The sequence below is a fragment of the Hemitrygon akajei genome, chromosome 17, assembly GCF_048418815.1.
Source record: "Hemitrygon akajei chromosome 17, sHemAka1.3, whole genome shotgun sequence".
NCBI lineage: Eukaryota > Metazoa > Chordata > Chondrichthyes > Myliobatiformes > Dasyatidae > Hemitrygon > Hemitrygon akajei.
The window spans coordinates 35,128,688-35,152,983 of record NC_133140.1 but is presented as its reverse complement, the minus strand read 5'-3'; the positions used below and the strand labels follow the sequence as shown (position 1 = coordinate 35,152,983).

The window sequence follows — 24,296 nt, the reverse complement described above, 5'->3', positions numbered from 1 at the left end:
TGTGAGTCCCTACTGTGGACTGAGAGTGGGAAGGGGACAGGAAGATGGGAATCATGTTTGGGAAAAGGGGAGGGGAGAGAGAAGAGTGCAGGAAGCATGAGGGAGAGATTCTGTAATGATCAATAAACCAATTGTTTGGAATCAAGTGACCTTGTCTGATGCCTCAGGGCTGTGTATGTCTACAGCCATGTCAGCCCCTGCCCTAGCACTCCTGCATTGCCACCTGTCCCACATCCCGCCTGCAGTGCTCTCCCCTCACCATTTCCAGCATCCTTTGCCCTGCAGATTTACAAGTTTGCTCACCATTCCATGTTGACAGGTACAGCCCTGTTCAACAGTGTTAGGCACCCTATTTACATAGTTCTAAATACAAAGCCTTTTGTGCAGTACTGTATATATACCTCATGTCAATTATAATTGTATAATGATGTATTGCAATGTACTCCAGTGATATTAAATCTGATTCTTATGGAAATATTTCTTGGAGAGGAACAGTGAGTTCTGTGGTTGGTGACTTTAAATTCAGACCATTATGTTTACAAAGGGAATGAGTGCATTGCAGCCCCATGTAGGCACCACTTGTTAGGTCGGTTTGGGTAATGGAAACTCTCCCTTGCAGAATTCATAAGCATCACCCTAAAATCCAATGTGGGCTAAGAATTTACTCTTAAGAAATTCATGTATGGCGGGGATGGCAAACATAAGCAATTATATTCGGCTCTCAATTCTTTATGCATGTTTAGATAATGTGGCTTTGTATTATGTAGGGTAGACATATGGACTGTTTTCTAGGAGCAAAACCCTAACTCCACCACGTCCCCACCAAATAACATAGGTTTGCCTGTATTCACCAGCTACAGATTTAGAAAAAAGATAATTTTATTGTCGATTCTAATGCTTATTTATAATTTTCCAACTTTATCCCACAATAAATGAGGTTTTGAACAGGCTCTCATCTTGATAAACTCCAGTTTGCTTGTATTTGCTAGATGCAACAGTTCTACTTTGCCATAGGATTAACCATTCAAAAATCAATATCACTTCAAGGTTTTTTATCACTTAATTGAAATGACTTTATAATTTGAATACATACTGTAAAGAAATATTTAAAATCCTGAATTGAAATTCTGAATTATGTTAATGTTTTGTGCAAAAGTATTTTGAAATATTAATGGTAAGCAATACACTTGGATCTTGATCTAAGTGTGCCTTGGAGATCCGTATTATCTAAGGCAAAGGGGTATCTGGCTTTCATGCAATTGTGTGCAAAAACACAACATTATCAATTATCAATAACTGAGTTATTTATACTCAGTTATTTCTCATAGTTATAATAATTCCTTGACTCTCAACAGAAAATTGAAATATTATTTCATAGTGTATACAGTCTACCCTCCCCACAGTGACTGAAATATTATTGCATTTTAGTGTATACAGTGTACACCCCCCACAGTGACAGAAATATTGCATTTTAGTGTATACAGTGTACACACCCCCACAGTGACTGAAATATTATTACATATTAGTGTCTACAGTGTACACCCCCCCCCCCAGAGTGACTAAAAAGCTTATATCATGTTAGTGTATTTACTTCCTTTGAACATTTGTAAGTCCCACTGATTTTATTGCTCTGATAGAATTATTTTATCACTTCAGGTACTTTATAAAAATTAGAAAGTCATTGAGCTTTCAAAAAGTTTGAAATCTTTAGTTATGTTTGTAGAAATGTGGATAAAAGGACGTGCATTGTAGATTAAGTTTGATAGTTTTATACACCAAGTGCACTTCACAAAAGAATAAGGGCTTTTATTCAGTTTAAGTCCTTTTATGGAATCGTGCGGTCTGATTGTCAATAGAGGTTTTGCTGCTCTGAATCTTCAGAAGTATACTTCAAGCCTTTTTTTAAAAAAAAAGTATAGACTAGGAAAGAACTGGTAGAACTGAAATCAAGTTTAAACTTGTACTCTTTATTTCAACAGTGATAAATGATGCAGATACCTGGCATTTATTTCTGCCATATTTTTCGGTTCGTACAAACTTCAGTACTATTTTTGTTCTCGCTGTGGTCACTGTTGGACTAAGTCTAACTGCACTGATAGCTTTGTGCGATCTTCTGTTCTTCCACTTCTACCTTAGTAAGTAATGTACAAAATGTCTGCTCCAGTTTTAAAGTCAGTAAGGTTCATCGCCAGTATACTGTTTTTTGAAAAGAAATTAAGACCTCTGTAAATTATGTCTTAAAGATTGTATTACAAGCAAATGATTGTTTAAAAGTTGAACTTGATCAGTTCTCTACTATGGAAAGTATCTACTTTGACAGATCATAGAAAATATGACACAATAAAATAGGCTTAGCATACGGTATTTACCACAGTCAAGCAGACTAATCCTACTTTTCCAACAGAGAACTCCATTTTTTAAATAGAAAGTTGGTTGTCCTGGACAGTTCCTTGTAATTATCAGCAGCAGGGTACTGCTCCATAGTTTTAGTTTTACCACTTCTGTTCTGCTTCAAGGGTGCAGACCTCAAACCTTGCATTTCTTTACATTTATTTTCATGAAATAATTGAAAGGAAGATGGATACTCTGTTAATCTCACCCAGAGGGCATCATAAATGTAATATTTAACTGGATTACTAATCTAGATGAATGGCAGGGTGGAAAATTGTCTCTACCAAAGGAGATGTAATGCAATCCTTGCCTCCGCTAGTCTACAGGTCATCCTTGGGCAAGGTGTAGCACCTGCTTTGAGCGCCCCCCCCCCCACCCCAAGATCAGGGTGACATGAAGCCATGGGAGCAGGTGATGGAAGGTCATATGAGCAGCTGGTGCATATCATAAGTCATGGTTGTGCGACCACTGACACCAGGCAACTTCTGAAGAATATTGATAATGGTTGGGGTCATCTGTCTTGTAAAGAAACTGCCCAGAAGGCAGCAATAGCAAACCACATCTGTGGAGAAATCTACCAAGAACAATTGTGGTCATAGAAAGATTATGATCCCACAGGTCATATGACACAGTACAGAATAAATGAGCGAACAAACAAAACTAATCTAGAAGTCTGATGCCTGAACAAACACAGTTAATCATTCCTGATTCTGACAGGACAGGTTCAAATTTTGGAACAGTTTCAAAGAATGTAGAAATGGCCTTTGCTCTCCTCATACACATTCAATTGACCATCAGATCATTTACGTTTCATAGTTCTGTAGCTCTTGGTTGTATTCAGATTGCAAAGCCAATTCATTATTAGCAAAGTGGATATTCTGAGATTGAATTTTTTCAAATGAAGTAATTGATGTATTATAGAAATCAAAATGTAGTCATTGAAGACAATAAGACAGAGAAGCAGAATTAGGCCATTCAGCTAATGAGTCTGCTTGCCTTTGTATCATCACTGATTTATTTTCCATCTCAACCCCATTTTCTTGCTTTCTCCCCATAACCTTTAATGCCCCGACTAATCGAGAACCATCAAACTACACTTTAAATATGTCCATCGCCGTGGCCTCCGTAGCCATCTGGAGAGGCTACCCAGAAGGAATATGAGTTGTTGCTTCTCCAGTCTGAGAGTGGCCTCATGACAGTATGTGAGGCCATGGTCTGATATGTCGGAATGGGAATGGGAAATCAAATTGAAATGTGTGCCCAAAGGGAAATGCCATCTTTTGCGGGAGACGGAGCAAAAGTGCTCATCGAGTGGCCACTCAGTCTACATTGACTCTCACCAGGAGCACCAGGTACAGTAGATGATCCTGACAGATTTGCAGGTGAAACGTCACCTCACTTGGAAGGACTGTTTGGGACTCTAAATGGAGGTGAGGGAGGAGGTGTAGGGGCAAGTGTAGAACTGGTCACACTTGCAGGGATAAGTGCCAGGAAGAAGATGAGTGGGGAGGAGTAAGTGCCCCAGGGAGTCATGTGGAGAGAGATCCCTGTGGAAAATGGAGAGTTGGGAGAGGTAAAGATGTGCCTAGTGCTCGGATCGTGTTGAAGAGGGCAGAAGTTAGGGAGAATGATGTGATGGATATGGAAAAGCAGATGTTTTTGTACCATCTTTCACAGCCTTGGGTTATAACTTGAAGACAATTGAATAATTCTAGAATGCAGTAGTTGGGGTAATTATAGAAATACAAGTTTTATTTCAGAAAGGTTGTTGGATCCAACCTGATGACATGGGCATTAATGTCTCTAACCTATGGTAATTTCTCCTGCTCTCCCATCCCTCTTCCATTCCACAATCTGGCTCCCCGTTGCCCCTTCTTTTCTCCTCACGTGCCACCTTATTCTGGCTTCTTCCCACCCCCCACATCTAATCCTGATGAAGGGTCTCAGCCTGAAACATCAACTGTCTATTCCACTCCAAGATGCTGCCTGGCCTGCTGACTTCCTCCAGCATTTGTCTTCGTTGTTCTACAAACCCCATTTCCAAAAATGTTGGGATATTTTCCAAAATGCAATAAAAACAAAAATCTGTGATATGTTAATTCACGTGAACCTTTATTTAACTGACAAAAGTACAAAGAAAAGATTTTCAATAGTTTTACTGGCCAACTTAATAGTATTTTGTAAATATACACAGATTTAGAATTTGATGGCTGCAACACACTTAACAAAAGTTGGGACAGAGGCATGTTTATCATTGTGTTACATCACCTTTCCTTTTAATAACACTTTTTAATCGTTTTGGAACTGAGGATACTAATTGTAGTAGATCTGCAATTGGAAATTTTGTCCATTCTTGCTTGATATAAGAATTCAGCTGCTCAACAGTCCATTGGTCTCCGTTGTCTGATTCACCTCTTCGTGATGCACCATACATTTTCAATAGGAGATAGATCTGGACTGGCAGCAGGCCAGTCAAGCACACGCACTCTGTGTCTACAAAGCCACACTGTTGTAGCCCGTGCAGAATGTGGTCTGGCATTGTCCAGCTGAAATAAGCATGGACGTCCCAGGAAGAGACGTTGCCTTGATGGTAACATCAACTGTCTGTCTATATGTCTCTCTAAAATCCTAATACACGCCTCAGAGTCAATGGTACCTTCACATACATGCAACTCACTCATGTGGTGGGCACTGATGCACCCCCATACCATCACAGATGCTCGCTTTTGCACCTTTCACTGATAACAATCAGGATGGTCGTTTTCATCTTTGGCACGGAGAACTCGACGTCCTTTTTTTCCGATAGCTAGCTGAAATGTGGATTCATCTGACCACAGCACACGGTTCCACAGTCTGTCGGTCCATCTGAGATGATCTCGGGGCCCAGAGAACTCGCCAGCGTTTCTGCATAGAGTTGACGCATGACTTCCTCCTTGCGTTATACAGTTTCAAGTTGCATTTCTGGATGCAGCGATGGACTGTGTTAAGTGACAATGGTTTTCCAAAGTACTCCCGAGCCCAGGTGGCTATAATTGTCACAGTAGCATGACAGTTTCTTAGGCAGTGCCGCCTGAGGGCTCGAAGATCACGCGCATTCAACAGTGGTTTCCCACCTTGCCCTTTACACACTGAGATGTCTCTGAATTCTCTGAATCTTTTCACAATATTATGTACTGTAGATGTTGAAAGACCTAAATTCTCTGCAATCTTGCGTTGAAAAATGTTCCTTTTGAACTGACTAACAATTCTCTCGCGAATTTTGGCACAAAGGGGTGAGCCACGACCCCTCCTTGCTTGCAAAGACTGAGCCTTTGATGGACGCTACTTTTATACCCAGTCATGATACCTCACCTGCTACCAATTAGCCTGCTTAATGTGGAGTCTTCCAAACCGGTGTTACTTGAATATTCTGTGCACTTTTCAATCTTATTTTAACTCTGTCCCAACTCTGTCCAATTAAATAAAGGTTCACGTGAATTAATATATCACAGATTTTAGTTTTTATTGCATTTTGGAAAATATCCCAACTTTTCTGGAAATGGGGTTTATAGATTTTCAGCACCTGCACAATCTCTTCTGGGTTTCTGTTTTACTGATGGCTCACATGTTTTGCCTGTGTTTCTTCTGTCCATTAAATTATGGCCAGAATTGCCTTTTTGTTTATCAAGATATACCACATGCATGTGTGTCAATTCTCCATCCATAAGCATATAACAGGAAAATATCTTGGAAATATTCCACCTAATTGCATTTTTATATGAAAGCAATATGCTTGGCAATTTAGAAAGCAGGCTTTAAGAATAATTGCAAAAATGGTACAAGCATCCAAAACTACTGATATATCGCACAGTAGCAAAAATGAACATTTTAGCGTTTATCAGATAAACTTCTCAATGTTTTCTTGATAAGTCGGTTCTAATGGTGTTCAGTATTAAAAATACATTTTGATTTTCTTTCTAAAATATCAAATGCTTTTAAAACATTTCACGTTTTTCTGTTTGTTATCTTAATAAGTTTTACTTCTAAATTTGATTCTCATTTATGTCCGAAGCCCACAACTAACATGCAAAATGCATTTAATCGTATTACTCATTTTGCAAGACGTTGTTAGAGATTCAGTGTAGAATTTGCAGGTGACACATAACTTGGATATTTTCTTTTTCTGACAGTGTGGAAACAAATAAGCACTTACGAATATATACTTTTCCGCCGTGAACGGCGAGTGTCGAAAGTCTCACCACAAAGTGATGATATAGAAGCTTTACGATTGAAATCTAATCAGGTAGCAAGGTGTCAGTTTTCTATAAATGATATGTACATTTTATAACTTACACTGTCCTGTGCCTGTTCAGAAAACTCTGCTTTATGTTCTCGGATTAAGCTGATTAAGATGCTGACAGTGGATTGTGAATCATGAGAGAGTGGCAGAAACAGGGAGTATTTTGTATGTAGAGAAATGAATAGAAGTTAATAGATTCTTACTAATAAAATGACACAGGTTGGAATTTAGGATATAAATAGTCTAGGAAGATTTGAGTAAAAGTAAAAAATAGTAACGTGGAGGTCCACTAAACTTTGAGACATCATGCTAAGAAACATGAAAACATGTACAGTACATCTGTGCTTCAGTTATGAACAATGAAGAAGGTTGACAAATGATTCAGCAGCAGCTTAACCAATCAGGAATATTGTCAGAGAAATGATGGGTGGACCTTCATCTGGACCTGTATGAGGTGCTACACTTTGGGAGTTTGCATATAAGATGAAGGTATAGAGTTTTTAGGAGGATTCTTAACAGCATTGATATACAGAGGCAATTTGGAGTATGTCCATAGCTCCCTGAAAGTGGCACCTATTGTAAGAAGGTGATAAAGCCGGCACGACATATTTGCCTTCGTCAGCAGTGGTGTTCAGTGTAAAAGTGGTGAAGTCATTTTGCAGATGATGTGCTACAATTTGGAGAATTGTGTGCAGTTGTGCTTGCCTCATTTCAAGAAAGATGTAGAGGCTTTGAACAGGGTACAGAAGGGTTCACCAGGATGTTGTCTGGATTAAAGAAATCAGCTGTAAGGAGAGGATGAACAAGCTTGGACTTTATTTGTACTGTCAGAGGCTGAAGGGAAGACCTGACTGAAGTATACGGTCTGAATGGAATGACGTGTTGGTATGGCACTGAAGCAAAAGTGTTGCATTGTATCTCAGTACATGGGACAATAATAAACCAATTTCCAATGTAAAATTGTGAAGCATAGGAAATCTAGATAGTCAGAAGCATAAGGGTGTCTACAGTTGCTGGAAATCCTGAACAACACACAAAGTTCTGGAGGAGCTCTGTAGGTTAGGTGGCAGCTATAGAAGGAATTAAACAGTTAACGTTTCAGGCCAAGACCCTTCAACAGTCTTTGTTTCAGAGAGGAAATGTTAAATGCTAAGAGGGATAGCTTTAAGGTGATGGTGGGGGTGGGGGGGAGGAGAATTCAAAAGAGTTTACATGGCAAGTTTCTTGAACAGCGGTGAGATCAGCACTGAGATTGCGATTGAATAATAAATTTAAGTGCTGTTGACTGAGGAACGATTAGAGGAATTCTCTTTTTACTTCAGGGTATCTTTATCAGGATTCAAAGGGAGTTGATAAGTTGCTACGTAAGAGGATAAGTGTTGATTTTGCCAGACGCTGCCCCCCCCCCCCCCCAGGCCTGAGTTGACGTAGTACCGGTAGTAGTAGTAGTAGTTGATTTTGGGAAAATAGCCGGGTAAATTTGTTGCTTTTTAGATTTGCTTAGTATGTGTACTAGTGACCCACAGTATCAATGCTGAGACTTTTTAAAATATGAGCATTGGTGCAAGTGAAGATGATATAAGTTTGTTAAAGGCCATATAAGGACCATGTTAAGAAAAGATAATTAGAGTATGTCCTAAATGATACAGTTTTAGGGGGATGAGATTGGCAAACATATTTAAAGGTGATTGTACAAAAAGATAAGATAGACCTGTTTCAGATTTGTCACATAAACCCTCTCCACTCTGCAGAGGTACCTGCAGGTCCTGTCTCAGTCTCTGCCAAAGCTGCAGGCCTCTTTCTCCTTCACCTACCATGGACCTGACCAACATTTCATCCTCCACCATATCCATGCCTTCAACTGCCATTCCTTTGCCTTCCTCATTTCCAGGAAGGATCAGATCTCCGTACTCCAGACCACAGATCCCGCCGACTCCGACTCCAGTTCCAACAGCCCTGGACACCTCCATTCTGGGGATACAGTCCTCGCCAACTCCAGATCCAATGAACCCGGGCAGCACCAGACCTCAGACTCCACCACCAACTCCAGTTCTAACGAACCTGGGGGACACCAGATCTCAGACTCCACCGCTCCCAACTCAGGTTGCAACAAACCTAGGCAGCACTGGACCTCTGAGTCCACCACTGCCAAATCCCAACTCCAGCTCCAACAAACCCAGGCAGTACCAAACCTCAAACTCCACTGCCAACTCCAGTTCCAATGAACCCAGGCGGTACCAAACCTCAAACTCCACTGCCAACTCCAGTTCCAACGAACCCAGGCGGTACCAAACCTCAAACTCCACTGCCAACTCCAGTTCCAACGAACCCAGGCAGCACTGGACCTCGGACTCCACTGCCAACTCCAGTTCCAACGAACCCAGGCGGCACTGGACCTCGGACTCCACTGCCAACTCCAGTTCCAACGAACCCAGGCGGTACCAAACCTCAAACTCCACTGCCAACTCCAGTTCCAACGAACCCAGGCGGTACCAAACCTCAAACTCCACTGCCAACTCCAGTTCCAACGAACCCAGGCGGCACTGGACCTCGGACTCCACTGCCAACTCCAGTTCCAACGAACCCAGGCGGTACCAAACCTCAAACTCCACTGCCAACTCCAGTTCCAACGAACCCAGGCAGTACCAAACCTCAAACTCCACTGCCAACTCCAGTTCCAACGAACCCAGGCGGTACCAAACCTCAAACTCCACTGCCAACTCCAGTTCCAACGAACCCAGGTGGTACCAAACCTCAAACTCCACTGCCAACTCCAGTTCCAACAAACCCAGGCAGTACCAAACCTCAAACTCCACTGCCAACTCCAGTTCCAACGAACCCAGGTGGTACCAAACCTCAAACTCCACTGCCAACTTGAGTTCCTACAAACCCAGGACCTCGAATTCCACCTGGCTTGACCTTTTACCTTTTCCTTCCCTACTTTTTCATTCTGGCATCTTCCCTCTTCCTTTTTGTCCTGAAGAAGGGCCTCAGCTCGAAATATCAACTGTTTGTTTGTTTCTGTAGATGCTGCCTGATCTGCTGAGTTCCTACAGCATTTTGTGTGCATTGCTTTGGATTTCCAGCAGCTGCAGAATTTCTTGTAATCACGATTTACATTACGTGTATTCCTTGAATACAATATAATAGGCAATCTGCTTGAGACATCAGTTGAAAATAAAGTAGAAGCAACAATGGTTAAGAATTCAAGAATAAAAGGTTTTAATGTTAGAGATCAAGCATTTAAAGGCAAGATAAAAAGTTTCTCTTGTACAATCTGTAACTCAGCTTAAAAATAAATTGGATAAGCTTCTTGGAGGAAGTGGCCAAAGAGAATTAAACAGAATAAAAGTAATTTTCTCTATCTGAGGAAGCACTATCATTGGCTGAAATTGTATGATGTACTTTTATTTTCAGTTTTTGGCTATTGATAAAGTAGTTACTGGTTCTGAACTTGATCTTTAATTTTCAAATATTGACAGTTAAGTTCCAGTATAACAATTTGAATTGGACAAATTAATTTTATCCCCTTTATGCCATTTCTAAAGATAATGACTCGGTGAGAATTCAGTTTCAAGGGCAAATATTCTTTAATCTGGACAGGTTGCACCCAATGTCAGCCCTCCACACATGTGCATCTTCCAGCAGAGCTTCTTACGATTGAAAATTTAGCTTTGAGCTTAGCAGGCTTGGTTTATGACTTTACAAATTCGTACCAATCCCAGCGTATATTTATCATTAAATATTAAACAAAACTGAAATTCTGCCATTTTTACCTTTAATTGTATGATCATTAACCTTTGGTTGTACTGATGAAACGTTTTGCTTCCATCCCAGGACCAGTAATATAGAACATAGAATAGTACAGCACATTACAGGCCCTTCGGCCCACAATGTTGTGTCGACCCTCAAACCCTGCCTCCCATATAACCCCCACCTTAAATTCCTCCATATACCTGTCTAGTAGTCTTTTCAACTTCACCAGTGTATCTGCCTCCACCACTGACTCAGGCAGTGCATTCCACGCACCAACCAGTCTCTGAGTGAAAAACCTTCCTCTAATATCCCCCTTGAACTTCCCTCCCCTTACCTTAAAGCCATGTCCTCTTGTACTGAGCAGTGGTGCCCTGGGGAAGAGGCGCTGGCTGTCCACTCTGACTATTCCTCTTAATATCTTGTACACCTCTATCATGTCTCCTCTCATCCTCCTTCTCCAAAGAGTAAAGCCCTAGCTCCCTTAATCTCTGATCATAATTCATACTCTCTAAACCAGGCAGCATCCTGGTAAATCTCCTCTGTACCCTTTCCAATGCTTCCACATCCTTCCTATAGTGAGGCGACCAGAACTGGACACAGTACTCCAAGTGTGGCCTAACTAGAGTTTTATAGAGCTGCATCATTACATCGCGTCTCTTAAACTCTATCCCTCGACTTATGAAAGCTAACACCCCATAAGCTTTCTTAACTACTCTATCTACCTGTGAGGCAACTTTCAGGAATCTGTGGACATGTACCCCCAGATCCCTTTGCTCCTCCACACTACCAAGTATCCTGCCATTTATTTTGTACTCAGCCTTGGAGTTTGTCCTTCCAAAGTGTACCACCTCACACTTCTCCGGGTTGAACTCCATCTGCCACTTTTCAGCCCACTTCTGCATCCTACCAATGTCTCTCTGCAATCTTCGACAATCCTCTACACTATCTACAACACCATCAACCTTTGTAATGAAAAGCTTATTGGCAAATATGTGTGTTTCTACCTGGGCCACTTTGAAGGAAGCATGTCTTTAATGAAGACTGTATTTTTTAAAAAACAGAAGCTCAAATGGTATGGTAACCCTTCTGTTTTCCAGAATGCAGAAAACGTGGCAACTCATCAGAATGGTAACACTCACGTTCACTTTGAAAGCACCTCAACAAATGGGTCAGTAACAAATGAATAATTACTCGTTCTAACTTTTCTCAGCATCCAAAGCTAAATTGATAATCATTTTAAAAGAAGTGTTAGAATAAGTCCATAAAATAGCATTATGTTAATTTACAACATTAAATCAAATCCATTCAAATCCATTTGATGGTGGAGAAGAGGGAACTGTTCCTGAAACGTTGAGTATGTGTCTTTAGGCTCCTGTACCTCCTCCTGGATAGTAGCAATGAGAAGAGGGCATGTCCTGGGTGATGGGGATCCTTAATGATGGATGCCTCCTCTTTGAGGCATCACGTTTTGAAAATGTCCTTGATGCTGGGGAGGTGAGTGCCACATGATGGAGCTGGCTGGGTTTGCAGCATTTGACAGCTCTTTTCAATCCGGTGTAGTGGCCCCTCCATATCGAACCTATGCCACCAAATTGAGTCATAACGTACAATATTTATTTATACCAGCATGCAACATCTTAATTTGCTCGCATTATCTAACTATAACCCTGCAGTACATGTATTATTGAAATCGGGTGTATTTTTTTTACAACAAAGTATACTTTCAAATAGGCATGTTGGAATTCAAGTATATTTAAATTTGAGGACATGTTTATAGTGAATGCCTGATTTGGTATACATGATAGTCCTTAGATCAATATTGGTACTGGGCCAGGAAGCAGATATTCTTTTAAATTTGGAGGTGTTAGCTGTTTTCTGCAACCAAAATCAGTTATGAAAAATATACTGGCAACCATTGTAGGGTGTAGAAGAACTGATTTTGTTCTATTTCCTAAGTGCCTGAGATTTTGTGTACATCAGAAGAACAATACAGTGAGATACCTAAATGGGAATTGATAGAAATAGCAAGATAGACTTTTGGAGGTGGGAAGAGAGAGAACTCGGAAACACCAACCTGTTAGCCTAACATCAGTAGTTGGGCTCTATAATAAAGCTTGTGAGATCAAGACTCAGAAATACTAATGGCATTGAACAAAGTCAGCAGCAAAAGAATGCTTGACTGATGTATGCATATCGGTAAAGTTAGACCAGACACAGGATTGAATGTGTCAGGCTACATGTTTATATAGATAACTATCAGACAACAAGGTGAATTTATCTGTCATTTCCCTCTTTACTAGTGTGAAAAATCTTGCACCTTATCACTGTATCCTGTCATCTGTTTCATAGGTCAACATCAGGGTATCATCAGGATGCTGTCATGATAGAGGATGAAACTTTGCCAACAGTTGCTTCTGATCGTAGTCAAGCCAGGATAAAAAGGATTTCACAGGTAAAGGAGGCTGATGCACAGAACATTTCAAAGTATTTATAATTAATGAATTCAGGATAGATCTTCAGAGATATTGATCAGAATCAGGTTTATTATCACTGGCATGTGTTGTGAAATTTGTTAACTTACCAGCAGTTCAATGCAATGTCTAATACAGAAGAAGAAAAAATAATACAATAATAATAAATAGTCAATTACTGTATATGTATATTGAATAGATTAAAAATCATACCATAACAAATAAGATATATTAAAAAAGTGAGGTAGTGTTCACGGGTTCAATGTCCATTTAGGACTCAGATAGCAGAGGGGAAGAAGCTGTTCCTGAATTGCTGAGTGTGAGCCTTCAGGCTTCTGTACCTCCTACCCGATGGTAACAGTGAGAAAAGGGCATGCCCTGGCTGCTGGAGGTCCTTAATAATGGATGCTACCATTCTGAAACATCGCTCCTTGAAGGTGTCCCGGGTACTTTGTAAGCTAGTACCCAAGATGGAGCTGACTAAATTTACAATCCTCTGCAGATTCTTTTGGTCCTGTGCAGTAGCAACTAACCACACCCCCCCCCCACCCCCCATACCAGACAGTGATGCAGCCTGTCAGAATCCTCTCCATGGTACATCTTTAGAAGTTTTTGAGTGTATTTGTTGACACACCAAATCTCTTCAAACTCCTAATGAAGTATAGTCGCTGTTTTGCCTTCTTTATGACTGCATCGGTATGTTGGGACCAGGGTAAGTCCTTGGAGATCTTGACACGCAGGAACTTGAAACTGCTCACTCTCTCCACTTCTGATCCCTTTATGAGGATTGGTGTTATGTTGTGCTGACTTCCCCTTTCTAAAGTCCACATTTAATCCTTGGTCTTACTGACGTTGAGTGCAAGGTTGTTAACACACCACCAATCATCCACCCTCTCGCCACCATCTGAAATTCTGCCAACAGTAGTTGTGTCTGCAGCAAATTTATAGATGGCATTTGAGTTGTGCTTAGTCACACACAGTTGTAGGTGTAGGGAGAGTAAGCACGTATCCTTGAAGCACACCATTGTTGATTTTCAGCGAGGTGGAGATGTTATTTCTGATCTGCACAGACTGTGGTCTCCTGGTGAGGAAGTTGCAAGGGGAGGTACTGAGGCCTGACTTTTGGAGTTTGTTCATAAGAACAGAGCGTGCTATCGATAACATTGAGCGCTGAGCCATAATCAATAGACAGCAGCCTGAGCTAGGTATTTCTATTGTACCAAGAGCCAGGGAAATTGCATCTGCTGTAGACCTATTGGGGTGATAGGCCAGTTGTGCTGGATCCAGGTCCTTGCTGAGGCAGGAGTTGGTTCTAGCCATGACCAAGCTCTCAAAGCAGTTCATCACAGTAAATGTGAGTGCCAGTGGGTGATAGTCATTGAGGCAGCTCACCCTTCTCTTCTTGAACGTTGGTGTGATTATCACCGTTTTGTAGCTTGAACCAGTTTGACTATTCTCCTCTGTCCTCTCTCATTAAGGTGTTTTTGCCTGCAGACCTGCTGCTCACTGTATGCTTATTGTGTTTTGCACCGTTCTCTGTAAATTCTAAGGGCTGTTGAGTGCGGAAATCTCAGGAGATTAGCAGTTTCTGAGAGATGCTCGAACCACCTCATCTGTCACCAACAATCATTCCATGGTCAAGGTCATTTAAATCACATTTCTTGCCCATTCTGATGTTTGGCCTTAATAACAACTGAATCTCTTGACCATGTCTGCATGTTTTTATGCATTGAGTTGTTCACATACGATTGACTGATTAGATATTTGTATTTACGAGCTGGTGTACAGATGTATCTAATAAAGTGTCTACTGGACGTAATTAAAGTAGTACTTTGCATGTCAACAGCTCTGTCAGTTTCTGAATGGAATGTAGATATCCTTCTGGCAGAGTTTTACATTTGGTGAATAACTGATATTAATCTTTCTGTTGTTGAAGCAGAAACGAAGACGTAAAATGTCTTCTGCAAGTAGATTTAAACAGAAGGCTGCAATCAGGACCACTAAAAGACCATTTCGACCTTCTCAACTACCACTAGGTAAGGATTAAATAGTTATTACCTAAAGTAAAGTTTGTACTTACAACAAATTGAAGGGATTGTGGACTTTCATACTGTCCTAATAGCCTGATATTCTAAATTTTCATAATTTGAAATGAACTAATCTATTTATCAAAATAAAACATTTGTTTAAATGGTATCAACATATTGCAACAAAGTTAATGTAAAAGTCTATTGATTTTAGCTAATAGATAGCTAAAGCATCATATTTACTGCACTTTATTTCAGTCTTCTGAAATATATTCAGCTATTTGAGTCATGTTGATTTTCATCTTGTGCTGAATTACTCAACTAGTTTCTTTCACTGTAGTTTTATTGACCTTCATCCATTGTAGGTAAGGGGCAGGGCATAAGAAATCACTCTGGTTCCCCACATTCCAGATGGTCCCTTCCCTTATACTTGTGCCATAGTCTCCCACCCACTGCTGGAAGCTTTTCTATTGTGACCACTTTCTCCTCGGGGGTCTGGGGCATTCCTGATCGTTCTAATTGTAGGTGATCTTTGAGGTGAGGGTCTGTTTCTCAGGCGCTGTCAACCTTCAGTTGGTAAAGCCAGCCACCCCTGTAGGGTGTAGGTCGGTTTTAAGAGGCAGTTTTGTTTCTCCAAAGGTCTATTTATCCTTTTAATCAGCCCTGATGCTTGGGCTGTCATGGAGGATGTGATACACCGTTGCTGGTGGCCCGGTCTTTCAGGCTCTTGTTATTTAGAGATAAAGTGCGGAACTGGCCCTTCTGGCCCAACAAGCCGCACCATCCAGCAACCCACTGATTTAACACCAGCTTAATCACAGGATAATTTACAATGACCAATTAACCTGCTAACTGGTACCTCTTTAGACTGTGGGAGGAAACCAAAGCACCCTTGTCCTACAAAATGAGACCCGTTATCCGATTGTATTTCTTGTGGGTCCCCAAAACAATGGATCGACTTCTGCAATCCCTTCAGTGTGTGGTCCTGATCAGACTCGAGTATGTCTTGGCCATGGTGAGCAAGTATTTACATCATTACTGCTGTGGCAGGGCTTCGATGTAATCCATCTGCCATATTAGGGCTGAACCAGTTTCCCTTTTAGTGTGGTGGGAGTAGTGGTCTTTCAGGGAGAGCTGTCTTTTTAACCTGCTGGCAAATGAAGCCTGTAGTGACAGCTTCCTTTGTTACGTCCACGGGTTGCAAGCCCATTCAGTGGTGTCAAGTGACCAGCCGTATTCCTTTTCCCCAGGCACTCAGCAAGATTCATTAGGCCATACCCTTATTCTCCTTTTGTATGGGAAACCCTATCTCATTTAACAGAGTGACTTCCTGAGTCAAGGGGCTGTCATTAGTGCTTTCCATCAACATGTGGGAGAACACCTTCATAAATAGGGGCATCACAGCATGAAAGTTCAACATAACCCCTCTGTACGTCTGAAGTATAGTATCCAGTTTTGGTTACTGTACTGGGAAAATATGCGAAGGCCTTCAAAGGCAAAGAAAAGATTTACTGGAAAATTTCCAGGAATGAGTGATTTTTGCTTCAAGATGAGATCGGAGAAGCTGGAGTCACTTTCCTCACACTAAAGAAGATTGACTGGACATTTGATGGAGATGATCACCGCTGGACATTTGTTAGACCTATATAAGTCTATGACCAGCTAGAGATTTGATGGACCTGTACAAGGCAATGACCAGTTGGACAGTTGATGGACCTGTACAAGACGATGACCAGTTGGACAGTTGATGGACCTGTACAAGACGATGACGAGTTGGACAGTTGATGGACCTGTACAAGACAATGACCAGTTGGACATGTGATGGACCTGTACAAGACAATGACCAGTTGGACATGTGATGGACCTGTACAAGACGATGACCAGTTGGACATTTGATGGACCTGTACAAGACAATGACCAGTTGGACATTTGATGGAGATGTACAAGACTGTGACCAGTTTTAGGATAAAACCAAGAAGATTTCTCTCACTAAAATATGATTCAAGGATCTTGTTTTGGCGGGGGGGGGGGGGGGGGCGTTGGTTGGAGCACAGATATCATTGAAGTAAAAAGGAAATACAGTAAAGGAGAGATATAAGGAGAAACACTATTACACAGAGAGTGGTGGATCTGGAACTCTGTGCCTGAAAGAGTCCTAGAACCAGAATCAGTCAGGGATAATAGAAATGGATAGGTGCTTTGGAGAAAATAATTTTCAGAGCTCTGGGGAAAGAAGATAATTTGGGACCAAATGAGCTGCTCTTTGGGTACCTATGGGGGACAATGTGCTGAAAGGCACACTCCTGTGAAGCAACTGATCTGTGATTCTACAACAAGCCAAGAAGGTGGGGGGGGGGGGGGTAGGGAATGGGGGGGAGAAGGGAGGGAGGTGGGGGAGAGAGAGAGAACTTTGACAGCTCAAAGCATTGATATTAGTCATGGAGAAGTTAATACAGAGATCCTCAGGAGGCTAGACTTAGAAGAGTGCAGATATGGTAAATTATTGATGAGATTGCAAGAGAGAAATGACTAGAGGATTATGAAAAACAAACATTTATGAAATTGAGATATTGCTTTACCATAAATCAAGAAGCAAGAGTAAAGGATGTATGAAATACAGACAACAGAATTCTGAATGATTATATTTATGGAGAAGAAAGACAGGCCAGGAATTCTTTGGGCTTCATCAAGTGTACAGATAACAAGAAAGAGGTTTGAGTGGTAGAGATTTGACAGGGATGAGGGGATGTCCATAAATAGAGGGGAATACAGGACATCTTACTAATGACACGCACAAGGCCAGTCTATTAATTTTGAGAAAATTTGGGATCAATAGAAGTTGTCAAGTGGTAAAAGTGGGTATCGTCTGTGTATAAGCTGAGGCTGTCATTTCAAATAATGTTGACAAGAAAATGCAGATACAGAGAGAAGGGGGAGATGTGATCACCAGAGGTAACGGTGCAAATGATGCAAGTGCTGCACAAAATTCTACTGCTGATGGTGAGAGCAGGTGAATGTGATTCCATTCATCCAGAAAACACTGAATAGATATAGGAAAAGGAAAGTGAAATCAACATTGAAGGTTGCAGACAAGTTGAGAAGGAAGGATACAAGTTCTTGTTTCAATCAAATCGGATGATAGTAGTGATCAGAACTTTAGTAATAGTGTGGCACAGGCGGGAATTTGATTTGGTGGATAACAAGATCTAAGTGAGATCGACGGAGATGTAGGAAGCTCAAATATCCTCATAAACTTTGGAAAGGAAAGGGCAGCTGAGGTGGTCGACAAAGAAAGAGTGAGGGACTTGTAATTATGAGTATCATGTTTTAATAAAAGAGCGTTGGAGCTGAGGGACCAGAACTATCCACAAAAGACCAGCACTAGAAGCAGGAAGGGTGGTTGCGGATTTATTAGTCTACGGCAAATAAAATCAGAGTGGGAGGTGCACTGGGGTCCCACACCACCAGGTTCAGAGTGGGAGGTGCGCTGGGGTCCCACACCACCAGGTTCAGAGTGGGAGGTGCGCTGGGGTCCCACACCACCAGGTTCAGAGTGGGAGGTGCACTGGGGTCCCACACCACCAGGTTCAGAGTGGGAGGTGCACTGGGGTCCCACACCCCAGGTTCAGAGTGGGAGGTGCGCTGGGGTCCCACACCACCAGGTTCAGAGTGGGAGGTGCGCTGTGCTCCCACACCACCAGGTTCATAGTGGGAGGTGCGCTGGGCTCCCACACCACCAGGTTCAGAGTGGGAGGTGCGCTGGTGGCCCACACCACCAGGTTCAGAGTGGGAGGTGCACTGGGGTCCCACACCACCAGGTTCAGAGTGGGAGGTGCGCTGGGGTCCCACACCACCAGGTTCAGAGTGGGAGGTGCGCTGGGGTCCCACACCACCAGGGTCAGAGTGGGAGGTGCACTGTGGTCCCACACCACCAGGTTCAGAGTGGGAGATGCGCTGTGGTCCCACACCACCAGGTTCAGAGTGGGAGGTGTGCTGGGCTCCCACACCACCAGGTTCAGAGTGGGAGATGCGCTGTGGTCCCACACCACTAGGTTCAGAGTGGGAGGTGCGCTGGGGTCCCACACCACCAGGTTCAGATTGGGAGGTGCTCCGGGGTCCCACACCACCAGGTTCAGAGTGGGAGGTGCACTGGGGTCCCACACCACCAGGTTCAGATTGGGAGGTGCTCCGGGGTCCCACACCACCAGGTTCAGAGTGGGAGGTGCACTGGGGTCCCACACCACCAGGTTCAGAGTGGGAGGTGTGCTGGGGTCCCACACCACCAGGTTCAGAGTGGGAGGTGCGCTGGGCTCCCACACCACCAGGTTCAGAGTGGGAGGTGCTCCGGGGTCCCACACCACCAGGTTCAGAGTGGGAGGTGCACTGGGGTCCCACGCCACCAGGGTCAGAGTGGGAGGTGCTCCGGGGTCCCACACCACCAGGTTCAGAGTGGGAGGTGCACTGGGGTCCCACACCACCAGGTTCAGAGTGGGAGGTGCACTGGGGTCCCACACCACCAGGTTCAGAGTGGGAGGTGTGCTGGGGTCCCACACCACCAGGTTCAGAGTGGGAGGTGCGCTGGGTCCCACACCACCAGGTTCAGAAACAGTTATTACACTACGACCATCAGGCTCCTAAACCAGCATGGAATACTTCACTCACCTCAACTCTGAACTGATTCCACAACCTACCGACTCCCTTTCAAGGACTCGACAACTCTGCATTTCTATAGCACTGGGTTTTTATGGGATGAGGTTGCCAGTCCGATGCCCAACCCTCCTCTTTCCGCAGCCGGGCTTGGGACTTTCCATGGCAGAGTTAACGTATACATTCTTTGGTAATAAGTTGACTTTGACTTTGGTGGAGTGTGAAGGGAGAGAGGAGAAACGAGAGAGGTGTTTGAGTAAAGACCGTGCAGGGTTATTGGAATGTGCCTGGTTTGGTAACGGAAGGAAGGGAAGCAGCAGAACTAGGAGACTGGGTAAGACAGCTCGTGACAGAAGAGTCTATAAGCTCTTTTTGCAGTTGAGGGTGAAGGAGATAGTTAAGAGGGGTATAATAAGACAACTTGCACAGGATGAAAACAGTTGAGGTTATCCTCACACCGCAGAATGATTTTTGGAGTAGTGACAAGTTTTAGTAGCTAGACAGAGGGTGAAATAATTCTGCATCCAGTTTAACCAGATCAGATGCTAAATGGCTAAACGTTTCCACCTCATCCATTAAGGATCCTCAATATGAGGTGAGGAGTGCTGTGCCAGGCCAGGGTGAGGGAAGTAGTTTGAACAGGAGGGAGGCAGCAGTACTAAGATGTTGCAGAACTGCTGTAGTGAATGGAGATTGGACAGGGATCTCACAGATGGAATTAGGATTGTCCTTATGAGGATGAGTTTCTTCCTCTCCACTTCTGTGGCTTTGAAGGTGGCCAATGAACTTTTCCACTGATGAGGCAGGTAGTTTGTGAGGTGAGCTCCTTCCACTGCTACTGCTGAGTTCCTCCAGCAGTTTGTCTTTTGCTTTGGATTACAGCATCTGCAGTCTGTCCTGTCTCCAGACAAGAGCTCTGAGTTCAGTCATTTTCTGTTCCTGTTTAGTGACAAAACTCTAAAGTGCTGTTATGATACTATTATAGGTTCACCAGTGAAGGGCAGAGTTGATTGGGATAAATCAGTTCCTGCACTGCAAACTAATTTTCATAGCAGAACCTGAAAGTGAGATGGGGAAAACCAGGCAATCAGCATCAAGGGTGTCAGCCGTGTAATCTGTGACTATCGGGGCTGCAGTTATTTGGTCTTGACTATAGCATCAGGTGGATGATGGCAAGTCAGTCACTCATTTTCTACCAGATCAATGAACAAGCGAAGCAGGCAGCCTTGAGTTGGGTGCTGATTTACAGTTTCTAAGGTCCAGTCTCATCCTCGCTGAAGTTGTGTGCTTTTCCATTGTGACAGCCTGCAAGCAGACAATTCTCAAGTTTGTATTATTTATACATACTTTGAATCTTTAATTCCACTTGTTTGTTCCATTCCACAGCACTTGCTGCTGCTATTCGGAGTTCAGTGCTCTCTGTCCAATCCTTCCCATCGATGGATTATCTGTCTGCTTTATCAGTGAGCACAGTCCGCTCCGTGCGGGCTGCAGGACGTCCAGCTGAGTACCGTTCAGACTCTGTAGAGTCTGAATGAAATCCTGGTGGTCCAGACAAGACTCGGCAGTGCAGCAGTGGCCATGCAGACCAGCACAACCTTCCACAGCACAGAGGACTCCTTCAGACTGTGATTTCCAGAAAGTGCCGTAACAAAAGACCAGATTAGCCAAATGCCTCTTCCCAAATAAAGATAGAGCCTAAACCTGGATCTGTGAGCTGGAGACTGTCCAGATTCTTTCCCCATGTCAAGGATAACTTGGATGATAAAGTACACACAGCATCTGGATGAGTTTCATGTTAAAGCTGGGTCCCAGTGCTGGTCATCACTCCTAAAGAGATTGAATAGATTTCATTCTGGTATTTTTGTATGAATGCTATTTATCACTTAGCATATATCTATATACATTATGAGGCCATTTCTTAAATGGAACTGCTTCTCAGGGACTGGTTCAGTGTGACAACTTTTAAGTGTCACATCAGTTTTTTCACATTCTGTTTATCCTCCAATTAACAAATTGTTCATTGTGACAATCTGTGGGGGAGAAAACACCATTTAACAGCTTCTTTTAAACGCTTTCCCTAAAACCATAACATTTATTTTGTGTGGCCTTGGCAATCTTTTAATGGCAATGTGACATTGCTCTTGTTTTATTGAAATTTTATTTCTATGTTATTTAATAATTAAACTGTTAAGTACCAAAAGTATTATAGATATAATTTTAGTTCTACTTCTTAAGACTACAACATTGTTTCTGTACTAAAATAAATTGTTTTAAAATATACGTAACTCTTGTGAAATTTATTTAAATATTACTGTGGAACACACATCACTAAAATGCCATGTCGTATACACATCATTATTGTTATTTCTATTAAGCCTCCACACTGGCAGACCAATTTAACACCTTCATCTCCTCACCGTACACAAACCTTTTCCTCTCAACTCAGTTTGCAGACATTAGTATTGCTCCATCACAAATGGTGGTGCACCTCAACAGAAAGGCAGCCAGCACTCCAAGATTCCACTTGTGGAACTAAACAAGGCCACGTTGCTGAGATCAGAGCACTGCAAACAACAGCCACTGACTGTCTCCTAACAGTAGCAAACATAGATTCTAGAAGTGAAGCATTTGTTTTCTGCTGTATTAATTATATTCCTGCATACCCAGCACTCTTGTCTCAACGTAGGATGGAGAACGTGCGGGGATTAACAGACCAAATCAAAACAATGATGGTGAGATAAATTCCAGCCTTGTGTCCATTTTATTGCAGGTCTGTCTGGAACAACATCATCAATAAAATATAAACTGCTCTAAATTTGTTACAAACCATACACAGAGGATGTAACTCATTTATCCCGGTAGAAGCCCTACTAAGCCATTGTGATACACAGTGGCTTGTTTTCCTTCCTGTTACGAGCATTCTCGTTTAATTTTCACAACCGAGCGGCAAGGTAGCGTAACGGTTAGCGTGTTGTTTTGCATCGACCGCCACAGACCCGAGTTCAATTCACGGTGCTGTATGTAAGGACAGTGTAGATTTCCTGGGGCTCTGGTTTCCTCCCACATTCCAAAGACATACAATTTGAGGTTAATTAGTCACATGGGTGTAACTGGGCAGTGCAGGCTCATCAGTTGGAAGGGCTGTTACCGTGCTATGTCTCTAAATCTTTAAAAAAATCTAAATCTAACAATGTAAGCAATGCTTGATCTCAAATGTTTCTTAGTACCTGAAGCATTGAATCTGTTTCTCCACAGATAAGACCGTAAGACACAGGAGCAGAATTAGGCCGTCCAGCCCATCGAGTCCACTCTGCCATTCCATCATGGCTGATCCTGAATCCCATTCAACCCCATACACCTGCCCTCTGGCCATATCCCTTAATGCCCTGACTGATTAGGAATCTATCAACTCCTGCTTTGAGTATGTCCACGGTCCTGGACTCTACCACATTCTGTGGCAGAGCATTGCACAGAGTCACCACTCTGGCTCAAAAAAAATCCTCCTCCTGTTCTAAAAGGTCACCCTTCAATTTTGAGGCTGTGCCCTCTAGCTCTGGATACCCCGACCACAGGAAACATTTGCTTCACATCCATGCTATCTAGTCCTTTCAATAGTTGGTAGCTTAACTCCTTCATTCCCAGAATAATGCTGCCTGACCTTCTGTATTTCCAGCGTTCTCTGTTTTCATTTCAATTTTGTAACAACAGGAGATTTTTTGCAAATGGTCCTGTTGTGATTGTAGCAAAGAAAGTCAAACTTTTGACTCTATCATCAAAGGTGGCTTCCTAGATCTTTCCCAAATCTCATGACCGGCATTAGGCAAACCAGATCTATGTTGTTATCACCGTCCGATAAGAAGATGGGAAGAGATCTAGTTATGGCTCTTAACAACTATGGATAGTGCCTAGCCTGATGAGGAATTAGGGAAGATTTAGCTTGTCAGCCACAGGGGATTAAGCCGGGCAGATCAGAAGAGATCTGGCTTCCTTGCTGAAATCTGTGCTGCGTTAACAGCTCTCAAGTGCTGGTGGATATTCTGAAATTTGCCTCTAGGATCAAATGAGCGGAAGGGGAGGAGAAATCAGACAGGGTTTCTGATGTGCGCTCAAACTCCTGCTGGAAATGCATGTGTTGATGTCAGATAACAGCTTAAATAATAACTGTTGGAGGCCAAACTATGTATGAACAGAACTAAATTAATTGGTAAAAGAATTAAAGGGTATTAGAAGAAAAGTTTGAGGGTAGGAGACTGAGACTTAGAATAAGTAACCTACAGGCCAGAGCTGCCGAACTGAAAAGAGAATATTGGATGGGTATCTCTTTTACAGTGGGATCAATGGCCAGACATTTCTGTGAACCATTCAGATAGTGGAGCCGTTATTTTAGCAATCCAGAGTTCTGTTACACCAAGGGGCTGCATGGCCTTTTGTTGCATATGTACTATCAGATACCCAGAGATGCTTGTTTCCAGAGTAATAGACCATGTGTTCTGCACATAACGTTATTATCTACTCTTTGATTTCTCAAGATGCAGGTGGTAGTTTGCACTGAAGTGTCGGGAGATCAGAATCATCTATTATTACTGACAATTGATGTGAAATAAATTGTTTTACTGCAGCAGGGCAGCAAGTGACATCAGACAAAAGATCTTCCCCTGAACTGCATGCTTGTACAGTAAATGTCTGTGACTCGAGTACCTGTGTATCATTAGAGTCCCCTTC

At 42.6% G+C, this 24,296-nt stretch overlaps 1 protein-coding gene across 3 annotated transcripts in view; it reads left to right on the top strand.

Moving 5' to 3' along the window:
- Nucleotides 1–21,843, top strand: part of LOC140740594 (palmitoyltransferase ZDHHC1-like) — a 39,732-nt gene extending 17,889 nt beyond the window's left edge. For 2 of the 3 annotated variants that reach the window (XM_073069882.1, XM_073069880.1), the window contains exons 6-11: nucleotides 1,980–2,135; nucleotides 6,561–6,673; nucleotides 11,524–11,594; nucleotides 12,776–12,878; nucleotides 14,834–14,933; nucleotides 20,958–21,843. In XM_073069882.1, coding sequence (XP_072925983.1) covers nucleotides 1,980–2,135; nucleotides 6,561–6,673; nucleotides 11,524–11,594; nucleotides 12,776–12,878; nucleotides 14,834–14,933; nucleotides 20,958–21,109 — 695 coding nt within the window. In that variant the 3' untranslated portion in view covers nucleotides 21,110–21,843. The remainder of the gene's footprint in view (nucleotides 1–1,979; nucleotides 2,136–6,560; nucleotides 6,674–11,523; nucleotides 11,595–12,775; nucleotides 12,879–14,833; nucleotides 14,934–20,957) is intronic. The other variant, XM_073069881.1, reaches the window with a different exon arrangement.
- Nucleotides 21,844–24,296: the final 2,453 nt, after the last annotated feature.